This window comes from Syngnathus acus, chromosome 12, assembly GCF_901709675.1.
Source record: "Syngnathus acus chromosome 12, fSynAcu1.2, whole genome shotgun sequence".
Classification (NCBI taxonomy): Eukaryota; Metazoa; Chordata; class Actinopteri; order Syngnathiformes; family Syngnathidae; genus Syngnathus; species Syngnathus acus.
The window spans coordinates 6,465,840-6,480,771 of NC_051097.1; the positions used below are offsets into that span (position 1 = coordinate 6,465,840).

A 14,932-nucleotide genomic window follows, 5' to 3' on the forward strand; every position below is an offset into this window, starting at 1 on the left:
AAAAAAAAAACCATTTGTACCATGTACGTCACTGTTTCACCATATAGATGCAATAACATGTGTCCGTTAGGTGGCAGCATTCACCTTCACACGGCAGTGAGCTCAAAGCACGCAAGCAAAATCAAAATAGCAACAACAATGATGTGTGTATTAGTGGACGCTCCATCATTGTGCCTTGTTAAAGTCCACCTTCACAATTGACGTATTTTATCTGGCCACCTTCACAATTGACGTATTTTATCTGGCCACAGCGTCGCCGGTGACGAGCACTTTTGCAAAAATGCTGCTGCTGATGAAAAAATGCTCAAATCAATTCAGGAAGGATGTTATGTTATGTTAGTAATTATGTTTTCTCTGCACGAAATTAATTTGAAGAGGGAGGATGGGGGGCAATATTAGCTTTAGCCTCTTCCGCATGTTCTGAACCGTGAACGCTGTTTACCTAGCTGACACCATTCTTAACAATATTGGATCATATTGTCTTTGTTGCTTTGTTTCCTTGTTTGCAGTCAGTTTTGAAATAAAAACGTGTTCCTTACTTCTGCTACAGTAGCATTTTTAATGAAGCTATGGAGTTGACTGAAGGCCGGACCTCTCACTGCTTCCTGTACGCGCGCAACCTATCTTGTTCTTTATCAGTAATATTCAAATTGGCCTATAAAAATAAGTTATTTACCTATCCATTCTTTCCTCCTTTTCAGTGATGTCATATTTCAGTCGTTTTCAATCTGGTTCTCGGGGTACTGCATGTTTTTGAATTGCGTCAGGGAGACATCGAAACCATGCAGGACCCCGAGAACCAGGATTGAAGACCATCACGTTTTGATTGATGAACATGCCTGAGTTTTTAACATAAAACGAAATACCTCTGAGAGTCCACTCTGTAATTTAATTTTACTGATTGAGTCAAGTTTTTAGTGTTTTACACATAATAGCTAAGTTTTGTTGTTAAGTGATTTGTATATTGGCTGCTTTTATCTGCTTTTATCTGTTCTGTGCTTTGTTCACAGGAAGTCCCAGCATATATTTCCTTGAGTGTTGATGATTAACAACTTTTGCCCTCAGTGAACACAGCCACACGTAATGACTGGATCGACTCTCAACTGACATCATCTCATGTCACCCTACTAGCCCCTTCGAATATTCTCACGCTTGACCCCGCACACCTGCAGCACAGGTCGGGTAAAGGTTCATTTAGAAGATTACAGGTGCTTCACTCAGACACTTGTGCGTGAGTGGCGGACAGCTTCAAGATGGATTTTGAATTCTCCTTGGCGAAGAGCAATGCGGGAAACAAAACGAAAACGTCGGCCATTGCTAATGCTGCTGATATATCTGTCATTGTGATATATTTTGTGGTGGTCTTGGCTGTTGGAATATGGGTGAGTTGTTCAACATCAAGGGTACCTTTCGGTATCTTCTTGGCTTAGTCTTTGTTGGTCATGGTCATTTTTATTTTTTGTTACAGCTAAAGCTAAATTACATGTTTAGTTTCCCAGATGGGCTTGTTTCGCTATGAGCAGGATTTTGTTTTTAGGTTGTGTGAAGAGGAGTGTTGCTCACAGGTGGTCCAGTAAGAAAAAAAAAAAATTGAGAATAACTATAATATAACACAATGCATTAAAGTAAGGCTGATTTGGATTTAATTGCTTAATTGTGGTCTGTCGGGAATGCACAAGTGCCAGATTAAAGATCTTGTGAAGTGAATTGAGATTTTTGTTTCTAAATAAATTCTAAATATTTTAAGATAATTCCTGAAAACATATTTGAACCGTATATATTTTTCTACTCGCATAACTGCAGGGAATAGAATATAATCCGTTTGTTTTCAGGCCATGATTCGCACCAACCGCTCCACTGTGGGTGGCTTCTTCCTGGCAGGCAGAAGTATGATTTGGTGGCCGGTGAGAGGCTTGTGACACGATACAAAATGCAACAAGAATGTGAAATAATTTCTGAATAAATCTATTTTAATTATGCCTTCCAAAGATCGGAGCATCTCTTTTTGCCAGTAACATCGGAAGCGGGCACTTTGTGGGAATTGCCGGGACGGGGGCGGCCACCGGAATAGCCATTGGTGGATTTGAATGGAATGTGAGTATTATTCAAATAATGCTAAATCACTATTATTGACTTTTATGCTATTTAAGTTGTCGAATATGATTGCTTTAATTTCAGGCTCTCATTATCGTGGTTTTGCTGGGTTGGCTTTTTGTGCCTATCTACATTAAAGCTGGGGTAAAGTTACTCTTTAGAAAAAATAAAATGGAAAGTATGACATGAAATAAAACAACATTTGGGTGTTTAGGTGGTCACCATGCCCGAGTACCTGAAGAAGAGGTTTGGCGGGCAGCGCATTCGTATCTACCTCTCTGTGCTCTCCCTCTTTCTGTACATTTTCACCAAAATCTCAGTAAGTGTACAATATTTCTTGACTTTTACAATTTGTCATGACATGTGATCTCCTGTCCACTCAGGCGGACATGTTTTCCGGCGCCATTTTCATCAACCAGGCACTGGGCATAAATATCTATTTGGCCGTCGTGATGTTGCTACTGATTACGGCGTTGTATACCGTCACAGGTCTGTGCCACATTATTTCAATCAGAAAAAAATGAATTGGTAAATAATACAGAAATAAATGTTTGATGATGTCTAGTGGGGGCAAAGTCTTTTCACACGCCATTTGTCAATGGCATGTTATTGTTGCTTGTGGCCCATAAAGTGTGATAAGTGCACGCTTGCCTTCTAGTGCCTCAAATTGAACTGTGGAAGCGAGATATGTTAACTTAAACAGCTGTAAATACATAAATACACGCATATATAATTAACTCCACATGAGTGTTTGGTTTTAAGCATTAAAATTGTTTAAACCCTGTTGTGTAATTTTCTTAAGGTGGCTTGGCGGCAGTGATCTACACAGACACCTTACAGACCATCATTATGATAGTCGGATCATTTGTTCTTATGGGCTTTGGTAATAAAAACATTTCTTCGCGCTATTTTAAATATTTGAAATGAGTCTGACTGAAAGATCTGTTTTGCAGCCTTCCATAAAGTGGGCGGCTATTCAAACATAGAGGAACGCTACATGAACGCCATTCCCTCCATTACGGGGAACTTCAGTGAGAAATGCTACAAGCCTCGAGATGACGCTTTCCACCTTTTTAGGGACCCCATCACAGGAGACTTGCCATGGCCCGGCCTGGTTTTTGGACTCTCTATCCAAGCCTTGTGGTACTGGTGCACGGATCAGGTCAGTAAAAATGGAATGACTTCCGGCACATCTCTGGTCATAAAAATAAAGATCTTGATGGATGTTTATCTAAAGTGGTCATTTGTATGGTGGACATAATGTTCTTTTATGAAGTTTTATTCATGCAGATAACGACCTTTTATCTTCTACTTTAGATGTACACAAATGACTAATGTTCCCGAAGCGCTCTTTTTGTTGACCATAACGTTTGGCTATGCTTCGTTGAACCTCACAGAAAGCTGTTCCATTTTCCTGTCTCCGCCCTCCCCAAAAAATATAGGTGATCGTGCAGCGTTGCCTTTCCGCTAAGAATTTATCCCACGTTAAAGCCGGTTGCATCTTATGTGGCTATTTGAAGCTCTTGCCCATGTTCCTGATGGTCTTCCCCGGAATGATCAGCAGGATCCTCTACACTGGTTAGGGGTTGCTCACATTTCTAGGTGACTTGCCAAAGCAGTTAAATATCCCCTCTTTTTTGTAGAGGAGGTCGCCTGCGTGGACCCGGATGAATGTCTAAAACACTGCGGCACCAAAGTGGGCTGCAGCAACATTGCTTATCCCAAATTGGTGTTGGATCTGATGCCCGACGGTGGGTAGAAGAAATCCAAAATCCTCCGTCCTTAAACTCAACCTGCGCTTCCCTTCTCAGGTCTGCGTGGTCTTATGCTGTCGGTCATGATGGCCTCTCTTATGAGTTCCCTGACCTCCATCTTCAACAGCGCCAGTACCCTCTTCACCATGGACGTCTACACCAAGATCCGTAGCGACGCCACCGAGAGGGAGCTCATGATCGCCGGCAGGTCGAAAGAACGCTTGACGTGAACCCATTGGTGTGATTTGGCTTTGCGCACTGTTCTTGTTTTTCTTGCAGGGTTTTTATCGTGGGGCTGATTGGCGTGAGCATCGCGTGGATCCCCGTGGTGCAGTCGGCCCAGAGCGGTCATCTCTTTGACTACATCCAGGCCATCACAAGCTATCTGGCGCCGCCCGTGTCTGCCGTTTTTATACTGGCTATTTTCTGCAAGCGAGTCAATGAGTCTGTGAGTTCCCACTCATGTCGTGGTTAGTTAATACCAATTAACAGAGGCTTGAATAAACAGCCAGGTGAACTCTGTTCTGTTTATCATGGTAGAGAATGACTGTGCAAAGGTCTTTGCTTTTGTTACGGCTTTTTGTTCCGCGTTATGAAACCTTGCCATTTTACAACAAGCAGCAGAAATCAAAAGTATTGAGCTCTTCAAGTATAAGATTTTATTTCACAGATATTATCATGACCCCAAGATGAATGTTTACAGAACTTGTTTTGTTCTACAGGGTGCCTTTTACGGGCTCTTCATCGGCCTCCTGATCGGCCTTTCCAGGATGATTACCGAGTTTGCTTACGGCACGGGCAGCTGCGTGGAGCCCAGTAAATGTCCCACTATCATATGTGGTGTTCACTACCTCTACTTCAGCATCATCCTTTTTGCGATCTCCTGCGTAGTCATTATCGGCGTCTCTCTCGTGACCGAACCCATCCCCGACAAACACGTACGCAACGTCTGACCTAATAAGTAACTATGACAATCAGCGCTACGTGTCATGCTCTATGTTTTGTCTTTGGTTCAGTTATATCGACTATGTTGGAGCCTGAGGAACAGTAATGAAGAGAGGATTGACATGGAGAAAGACGACTGGAAAGAAAATGTCAACAACAGTACGGTAATAGAAGGTAATGGTCACACAATGGCACGGTTCTTTTGCATTTCTTTGTGTGTGTATGTGTGTGTGTGTATTATATATTTATGCCAAACTGCGCATATTCAGGCGTCTATAATGTAATACCGGTAAATGAGATACAGCTAGAAATTAGCACACATGCTAATGTTAGCTTTGGAAATTAGTACACATGCTAATGTTAGCTTTAGAGATTAGTACACATGCTAATGTTAGCTTACATGTGCTGCTGTGCTGTAGCTCTGTATATTGTAGTATTTTATTCCAGTCTCCACCTGGTCTGGTTGTAGTCTTGATCCTCTTCAGTAGAATTACAACAAGAGACCCAGTTGTCCTCTATTGTTGTTGTTTTTGATGATTTCTGTATAGACAGCGATAGAAGCAGATGGTGTGAAAATAGCATTTGCTTTCTAAGTAACATTGCAGAATACAGGCCTGGCATTAAACTTTTTTTTTGGGCATTTCCGGAATGATTCAAAAAATGTAAGAACTACATTCACAAACCAAAGCCACATGCATGTCTCCCTTTGTTATTTTCTGTTTAGAACCAAAGGAAGAACCAGGCTTCTGCAAGAAGGCGCTAGAGGCTTTCTGCGGCCTGGATCAGAAAAAAGCTCCAACGCTGAGTGAGGAGGAGCAGGCCGAGTTGCAGAAGAAGCTCACAGACACATCTGAAATACCACTATGGAGGAATATTGTCAACATCAACGCAGTCATCCTCCTTGGTGTGGCTGTTTTCTTTCATGGATTTTATGGATAAGTATTCATACTATATACAAACAATGGGCTTTTATTCAAAATAGCACTTTCAACTGTTTTGTTGAACAATTAAGCACCAGTTTAAAACTCAGAGCTGCCATAATTTATACATATATTTGCACTGACAAATGATAATAAAATGCCCTATGAAATTCTTCACACGCGGGTCCAGTGTTGATTATTTAAAAGAGAAAGTGTTTACATTTTGTAATTGACAACAAGACAATAAAATAATACTATCAAAAATAATGAAATATGGAATATTTCATTACAATATTCATTCAAATGTGGATCAGGTGTAAATGTTCTAATTGTTGGCATTTTTCCACAAATAATGCATTTATTTAAATGAAATCAAATTGAAATGAAAAATTTGATTAAAAGGACAATTTGATCAAATTATTTAGTTCCAACACATGGATCCAGTGTCAATTATCATTATTTTTTAAAACAAATTTTCTTTCATTTTAAATGTTGCATGGAATTGCTGTGACGGCTTCGTGTTTAATTCATCATTCCAAACACTCATGAATACTTGATGGAACAGAAACATGGCTGGGGACTTGATTTGGAACATAGCATGCTTATCCCAGACAATACAATCTCACTGGATGAAATAAGAGTGAATTTTGAGGACTACTTATTGCGACACTGACAGTGTGGACTTCCTGAGGTCAAGATGTTGAGATTTCACTGACATATTGCTGTGCTGAGCTCATTTTCGCATTAGTGACAGCTAATTAGCTCGGCAGGAAGCTGCAGGGCTGGACAAAAGCAGGCCACCGGGTTTACAATAGCCACAATCCTACAGCTATTTGTGATTTATGTAATCAAATGATTTGGGATTTTCTTGCTCCATGGATCTGAGGATTATTTTTTTTAGGATGAAAGCTTCAATTATTTGTATTATGCAATATGAAGCAAAGATGCTGCCTTTAAGTTGACTGCTGAATATATTTATAGAACACAGGATGTGGGAAAATAGTGTGAAAGAATATTGCTTGTAAGCTGGTCGAGTAAGCTTTTGTTTTATTATTATTATTTAGTGTTTTCTTACTTATTTCTATATTGCTTATATTTATTAAAACCACAAATTGGTTTAAAAAAGAAAAGGTTGTTTGTTTGATTAGAATGGATTAACTGCAATAACATTCATATCAATGGGAGAAACTACCTTGATTTATGAACAAATTTAAGTTTGTAACTTGAGTCGACTGTATAAATTACTGTACTTATAGTTTTTGACATCCTGACATGTCAATATTATAACAGGACTCATTAAAAAAGTATTAACTATATCGAACTGTGTTAATAACCATTTTTTTAAAAAATCGCTTTTTACAGAGAATTTCAGCAATGGAAAAGATGCATTTGATTGAGCTTGTATCTTGCAGTCAGCATTTTTTTTTTTTTTTTTTTTAACAGACATGATTTGTCAGTGGAATTTATGCTTCATTTCCTTCTCGGCACTCTGTAGATTAGATCTGTGTTTGCGCCAGCTTCCTGTGTGTGTGTGTGTGGATAGTTAAGGAGGGAGGGTGTGTGACACTTTGGGTTGGCTGTTAATGTTTCGGATTGGCTGAAATATTTCCTCTGGCAACTGAAATGCGTGACGCTGCCTGCAGAGCCACTGCAGTGTGTGCTGCAGTGAGGGGATGGGAGGGAGTGTGTGATGGAGAGCTAGAGGGCGAGAGAGCTGGAGTGAGAGCAAGAGAGAGAGGAGGGCAAAGCGAGGAGAGTGCGCATGTGCAGCGCTGAGGTGCGCTCGCCTGGAACCGACGAAGGAGGAGGAGGAGGTGTTGTTGTGAACCCAGGCTGATAAGCGGGACGCCGAGGAAAGCGGTGCGGTCCAGCTAGGTTGAAGACCCGGGCCCAGCAGGACTAAGCCACAACAGGGTGGAAGAGCAAGGATGGGGAAAGCCGAAAGAGACGCTCTGACACACGGCGGAGGAGGCAGAGCGGCGGTGTGAAGAACAAAAGAGGGATGCGGACGTGCCTCCACCTTGCCTCCTCCATCTTAACATTCTCTCCATCTTCATCCTGCTGGGAAGCAGAACCTACAAGCTTGTACTCCTCCGTGAAAGACCTGAACGAGGCTTAAGGTGAGGATGATGATGTTTTATGAGATCTTGGAGCTGCAACCCCAGCTCTGATCTGAATACGGCGCAGGTGGGCTTACATGGATGTTGCATCATTGCACATGCATGATTGTTGAGGGCCATTTATGAAACTGTATTAATGCATAAGTTGAATGTGTGTGTGTGTGTTAAACCACATGACATGCTATCTTAAGCACTATGTAGCCCACAGTCAGCAGGTTCCCCACCCTTGCTGTGTTAACTGGAGGTCTCGAGTAGTTATGACATTTCGCAGACTTCTTGGACGGTGTGCATGAAGTGCTGAGTGTGTGTGTGTGTGTGTGTGTGTGTGTTCAATCGTCCCAACTCGTACGTTGGTACCGCAGTGGGAAATGTTGCTATTGCATAACCGAGTCTCTTCAACACGAGAAGATTCTCTCCCAAAAAAGCTTCTCCATCTTAAATATTTTGCATATCAAGAGCTTCCCGACATGGCGGACCTTTTAGGAAAAATCAATCAGCCTTAATCAATCCAGCCATTGTCGGCGTATTGCGGAAGCTCATTAATCATCCATGAAGTGGCTGGTGATGCTTATTGCTTTTTCATTTTTCTGCCTGCATGCACCTCTGCCATGTTGTTAGCGCCGCTACACACAATGAAGAGTACTTAACGGAAATGAGTTGCAAAATGGCCGAAGTCGACGGCGGGAAAAAGAAGCGATTGAAAACAAAATCAACGTCAGTCTTGCCACATTCAAGTGAGCAACTGCATGATCTTGATGGCGTAAACCGTGGGATTTGCACTCAAGGTCAGCGCACGTTACATAATCGAAACACGACATAATACCCGCCGCCGTGCTGCTTTTTTACCAGTCGAGGTTTGAATGCGGGCAGTTGGCTCGACATAGCTGACATATATGAACGCACGCCTCCGCCGTGTCGTTGGCATGCGGTCGTTTCCATGCCGACACGGATGTGAAAAGGATGTGGAGCACGGACGGCTCTCCATTGAGGAAAGAGAACGAGAGAGGGAGAGAGACGGGGTCGGCATGGAGACAGACTGATGACTCATTCAGATGATTCCGAATCCGCTAACTGGCCTCCAATCAGAAGTGAATCAATGCAGAAAAGATGACGATTGATGGAGGTGTGTGTGAGGATGATGGGAATGTTTGTCATCACACAGCACAAAAAGGCCTGCTCAAATTGCGACATTCGTGGCATGGAAATGTTTTTCATAAAGATATTTACTATGGTTATGACTTTACAACTACGTTAGCATAGGTGAGGAATGTGTTCCAAATTAGCAATGGAATTTCATCATAAAATGCTGCTGTGACCAGTGCTGCATAATATTGTGTCTATGTTAATAATTTTTTAGCAAAATTGCATATATTTTCACCCCCAATAACGGACGGACCGAATGCCAAGGCCTGATAATGCATTTGTGGAAACGTTCAATTGAAAACTTGACTTCATATAGATTTTTATATTATTATATTATTCTCATAAAATGTCTTTATACGTGCTTGTTCTTTAACATGTTTTTATTTATTTTCTTTAGGTTTATTTAAGTTGTATCTGTTTATTTTAGTTTTGTTTATGGATTTATTTATTTTCTTTAGGTTTATTTATTCATTTTTTAGTTGCATTTATTTTTTTATTTACTTACAAGCGTTTGCAGTAGTTCTATCATTATAGAAGAAAGTAAACCTGGACAGATTATAGACACACTATTAAAAAGTATCCGTTAAAGACATTCTGATTCTATATAGTCGACTTTGCGGCATGCATTCCGACTAAACAGCCGTTAGAGCAGGTATGCATGAGATGATGTTTGTGTCTGATATCCGCTTGCCATGCGTTTGTTTGTCAAGCCAATGGAATGCAAAGCATGGCTCAAAATGCGGGTCACAATGCTGTGTGTTCCCATCAATCTAATGTTTGTGATGACAACCAGCAAGTCAGATGCCTACCTTGATTTCATTAGCATCATAATGGGGCTTGCACAAGTGCTGGTTGGTAGAGGAGGCCGCAGATGGCATAACTGCGGGAAAATCTTGCGGCAGTTTGCACTTTTCAACCGGTGCTCGGGGCTGGGATGAGCTCCTTACATAACAGTGGAGGGCTCGCGTCCATTAGCATGGATTCTGCGCCAAAGACGGCCCGTCGCCAGTTGGAGGAGGTCTCTTATCAAGGCGTCTGGAGTAGTGTCGCCTGCAAATCAGAGAGGGTAATTTTAGCCGCTTTGTCTTCTTAAAGACTTGTGCTTTATTTCCATCTCCCTGACAGGTACACTTCAATGCGCTGTTTATAGCCTTAAAAAAAAAAAAAAAAAAACTAATGTGATCTCATTACTTTCCATTTTTAAAGTAGATGTGACTCAGTAGTCTTCAGTCAAACCAACATATTCTCATACTATTTCATCTTTTGACATCTATAGTCGTCAATGGCAGTGAATACGTTCGGCATACAATGAAACCTTTACCTTATTTTTGATAAACACAGACCCCCTTGTGCCACAATTTGAAAATAAGCAAAATATTTTTAAGTGGTGTAAAACGTTAGCAAACGACAGGCTGAATGGACAAAAAACATTTACCAAAAGTCTTCCCAGTAGATTGGAAGCAATTGCGGCTCCTTCCTCTCTTTCTGCTTTGACTTCCTGTAATGCCCAGCTGTCCCAATACATTTGACCATTGTGTCTGCAAAATAAAAGCATTAGCAGCCCGTAACAGGTTTCAACAGATATATTGTAATGTTTAATTTTGTAATAAAAACTCTGTTGCCAACCAAAACAGAAGCACCTACCGAGAGAGGTTTACTCTCTCGCATTGATTAAAGGGGACGTCAAGTCCAAATTCTATTTTCCAATAATATGTTGTATCAAATGGAGACCTTGTGGGTCAATGCTGGACCATGTGTGTGAAAGAGCAGACACATGCGAGATGGGTCGATACACTCAAGGTAGACGCGTCTAATATGGCCGCTTCATCATGTGAGAGTGAAGGCGGGTGTCTGTTGAGAGTGTGGCGGGGAAGGGCGCAGGAAGCGCTGATGTGTGCATGCATACACAAACCAAAAATAGAAAACGACTGTGCTGGGCTGCCGCCTTTTTCCTTCTTCTTCACTCACCATGTAGGTCACCGTTGATTTCGCCTCAGTGGATCCTCTCTGTGCACAAAATAGAAGACTTAAGAGTTGTCCTGGCTCCTTGTGTGCTTTGTGTTTTGTTAAAGACAAAAACAGCTCAGGCTCACACTTGTTGTTCTTGAACCCAGACGTAGACGTAAATCCCCGAGATCAGTTCGCATTTATTTGAGCGCTCGATGAATGACAGTGTTGACAGACAGACGTAAACGTGTCTGTTAGTCACCTGCTCTCAGACGACGTGTTTATTTAAAAGGAAAAGTCGAGTAAAAAAAAAAAAAAAAATCTATGATATGATGTTATATGCACCCTACTTCAAAGGAGAAAATTAGAATTGGAAAATATGTTTTGTGACATCAGTCTTGGAACTTTTCTGACATACATCGAATCAACATTCCAGTCTCAATAAAACAATAAATGAGGATGTGAGGAAACATGTTCAATTCTGGAGCAGTGTCATTGTGACATCAGCAGAGGAATTTGTGGAGTGATTTCAGGGCGATAAATGACATGAGGCGCTTCTAGGACTACTTCCTGGTTAGCCGCTAAGCAACCACTTCCAAATTTGGGCATTGTGCCAGAGTGAAAACCAGGTGCTGTGTGAAAAAGCAAAGAAGCCAATCTGTTGCCCTAATTAAGTCACTCAAAAACTCCTCTGCTGCAAGGCAGGAAGTAACTTGATCACTGAGTCACGCTAAAAGTAAAGCCTAGACTTAAGCCAAAGTGCTTGTTTTGTTACACTCGCATGGTGGATCAGTCAAATAGTAGTGCAAACGAAATCCTTCCACGCAACTTTGAATACCTTTTATAGTGACATTATAGATGATTTTAGATTTTGTTTTATCCGAAAATTTGTCTCAGTCGGCACAGATACATGCCATGTGTCCATGCAAACACACATCTGAGCAAACTGTCCCCTCTGTTCTGTTTTCACAGGTTGCCGCGCCAAAGCTATCTGGTGATATCGCAGTCTGGACGAACTCCTCGCTTTTAGACTGTTATCACTTCCTCGACCCGAAACTTCAACTCCCACCTCATAGGAATTTACAAAAGGGAATTTTTCCAACAACTACGGCAAGCTTCAAAGGACACCTCCCCTCACTTGACCGCAGAAAAGGGTCAGCTGAAACTGAACCGAGCACAGGCGGACTGAACTGAAAGCGGGCCTCCACCAACCTGTAGTGTGTGTGTATAAATCTGTGCATTTAAGATTATCTATTGGTGCTAAGTGTGTGACTATAATGTAACTTTAATATGCTAGTAGCCAACACCGGTCTAGGAAGCTGGTCTGTTCATTCTTAAGCTTTTGAATTAAGGTGCTCTGGCTCAACTTATCAACCCAGCAAGTCCTCATAAGGACTCAGGCTGACAGGAGCTTCCACCAGAGTCGGGAGCGGAGTCTCTAAAGACAACATGGAGGCAGTCGTTCGCCCACATGTGCCCTCTAACGGCTGACTTGAACATAACAACACTACCCAGTTCTCTTGCCCAGAACCTGGCAGGGGCGTCCACTCCTCTTTAGAGCCATCCACTTCCGAATTCCAAATGTCTTGCCTCAGGCGTCAACCCGTCACCATCCCGATGGACACGGTCAAGATCATCCAGTCGGAGAAGTTCCCTAGAGAGTGCACGGTGCCCGTCACTCAACCTCGCTTCGCCCCGCCCCCCAGAGTGGCATGGGACGGCGGCGGCGAAGGGGAGATCATCGTCAACCAAGCCTGCAGCGACCTGACGCTGGACGTGACGGTGGCGACCCCCAGGCCGGCCCCGTCCCCCCAGACCCCCGTCATCCGCAGGGAGCAGAGCTTCTTAGCGCAGCGTAAACCCAGTGCCAACGAGATCTGCTACCACCAGTTCCACTACAAGATGGAGGACGTCATCGTCAACCAGTACGTGCTGCGCTCCTCTTCCACATCCACGTCCTCGTCATCGTCTTCCACCTCTTCGGGTCCCCCCATGCCCTGCGAGCCCCTGGACTGCCCCACCTGCGGCCACACCTACAACTTTGCCGGCAAGCGCCCTCGCATCTTGTCCTGCCTGCACTCGGTGTGTGAGGAATGCCTGCAGATCCTCTACGAGTCATGCCCCAAGTACAAGTTCATCTCCTGCCCCACCTGCCGCCGCGAGACGGTGCTATTCACCGACTACGGCCTGGCGGCCCTCGCCATCAACACCAGCATTCTGAGCCGGCTGCCCGCCGACCCCAACGGGCCGGTGCAGTGGGGCGGGGACGCCGACCGCAGCTGCTACCAGACTGTGCGCCAGTACTGCCAGTCGGCTTGCACCTGCCACATCGCCAACCCGCTCTCCTCCTGCGGCATCATGTAGAGAAAAAGCGGGCATCGTGGTAACGCTGCTCAGCCACACCTTTGTCGACTATAAGCTCTCCCCTTTTCCCCTCACACACACACATTCTGTCAATAATCCCTCCACAGATGACTTCTCTCTATATATTTAATAGCACAGACGAATACTGTGTGGGACTAACGGATGCGGACGGTCGGAGAAATAGTTAATATATGTATTTTACGTATGGACTGGAATCCTGTTCCCCTTCTCGTGTTTGGTTGGATGTGTTTGTCATCTCTTTTCATGGGAATGCCAGGGGAGGTCAACCCCTTCCCCATCCCTTCAAGGTGAATAAAGATTAAATTCATGACAAAACTGTTGTGTCCTACTGATATCTCCTCACACTTCAATGTATTTAAACACACCTTTTAATGAATTTCTAAGTGGGCAAAGCGTTGTTTCTTTTTTAAGCTCTTCATTGTAAAGCGAACACATGGAGCAAGAGGAAGTCGAGTAAGAATATATATATCTTTACAATAATGTGTTATTTGTTGTTAAAATAATACATTTACTGAAACACAACAGCGGCAGTCAAGAACCGGCGAAACTCCCGCTCACTGTCAACTACTTCCGGGTACCCGTTATAAGCGTCGCACACTGTCCATGTTATACGCAAAATTATACATTGTACAACCGTAACCGTATGTAACATATTCTCAAACAATAATTAGCTCAAACTACCAACAGTATTGCAAGTTCTGATCATCATCTTTTCAACATGCGTTACTCACCTGAAACACACAGAACAGCGGCAGTTACAGTCAAGACCCGGCGAAACTCCCGCTCACTGTCAAATACTTTCGGGTAATGAGGACTAGTGTTGGCTCGTGAGTGAACGATTATTCAAAAGAACGAATCTTTTCAGTGAACAAGAGTGAACGAATCACTTCCTACAGTGATTCGTTCTTTTTCCAGTTCATATGACTTCAACCAGTAGGTGTCGGTAATGCCCATTGAAGCTGGTGCCACCTCACCGTAAAACAAAACGAAGAAGAAAATGACGTCACTTCCCGTTCACGAACGAGTTGTGAATTGCATTTCCCGGTCGACAATTGAATGGATCTGTTGTTATGAGTTGGTGACCCAAAAATTAACAAAAACGTTTTTTTTTTTTTTTTCAACCTTTTATTCAAACACAAACACATTCAATATAATAACACCATCAACTACAATCCAACAAATACAAAATTAAAACATCAATGTCGGCATAAAGTGTGTCGGTTTGCAATGGCATTGAGGCAATGCTGTCTGTCACTCACTCGTGAATCTTCGCGAACGACCATCAGCAGCGCCAGCGAGCGTTAGATGGAGGAGGGACTTTACGAGTCAGAGACGTAATTTCCCGTTCACGAACGAGTCAGTGACGCAACTTCCCGTTCACGACCGAGTGAGTTACTGTTGCCAACGGATCAGTGTGTAAGTGTTGTATTATAGAAAGAAATATGTTATTTACCCCGAGCCAATTATTATTATATATAATAATTGGGGGGGGGGGGGGTTGTGTTGTTGTTGACATTGTATTGTTTGATGTGTATGGGTTGTTTCCACTGGATAAAAAAAAAAAAAAAAAGCCGTATCATTGTGTGCGTGTGTGTGGGGGGGATTCATTGAACGATTCGTTTGA

The 14,932-nt window shown here is 42.8% G+C and overlaps 2 protein-coding genes across 3 annotated transcripts; both read left to right on the forward strand.

Annotated features, from left to right (window-relative positions):
• Nucleotides 1–1,045: 1,045 nt before the first annotated feature.
• Nucleotides 1,046–5,732, forward strand: slc5a1 (solute carrier family 5 member 1). Its single transcript, XM_037266574.1, has 15 exons — nucleotides 1,046–1,382; nucleotides 1,833–1,904; nucleotides 1,990–2,094; nucleotides 2,179–2,238; nucleotides 2,309–2,413; nucleotides 2,478–2,583; nucleotides 2,897–2,977; nucleotides 3,048–3,256; nucleotides 3,537–3,672; nucleotides 3,738–3,845; nucleotides 3,906–4,056; nucleotides 4,128–4,296; nucleotides 4,571–4,786; nucleotides 4,865–4,967; nucleotides 5,518–5,732. Exons 1-15 carry the CDS (start codon nucleotides 1,254–1,256, stop codon nucleotides 5,730–5,732), a joined length of 1,965 nt encoding a protein of 654 aa, XP_037122469.1. The 5' UTR covers nucleotides 1,046–1,253.
• Nucleotides 5,733–7,387: 1,655 nt separating this feature from the next.
• On the forward strand, nucleotides 7,388–13,623 carry rnf208 (ring finger protein 208). 2 transcript variants are annotated; one of them, XM_037266643.1, is made up of 2 exons: nucleotides 7,388–7,833; nucleotides 11,896–13,623. In XM_037266643.1, the coding sequence occupies exon 2, from the start codon at nucleotides 12,505–12,507 to the stop codon at nucleotides 13,285–13,287; it is 783 nt and encodes a 260-aa protein (XP_037122538.1). In that variant the 5' UTR covers nucleotides 7,388–7,833; nucleotides 11,896–12,504; the 3' UTR covers nucleotides 13,288–13,623. The 2 variants fall into 2 exon arrangements, with proteins under 2 accessions (XP_037122538.1, XP_037122540.1); XM_037266645.1 differs by lacking the exon at nucleotides 7,388–7,833 and adding an exon at nucleotides 7,876–7,900.
• The last annotated feature ends 1,309 nt before the right edge of the window (nucleotides 13,624–14,932 follow it).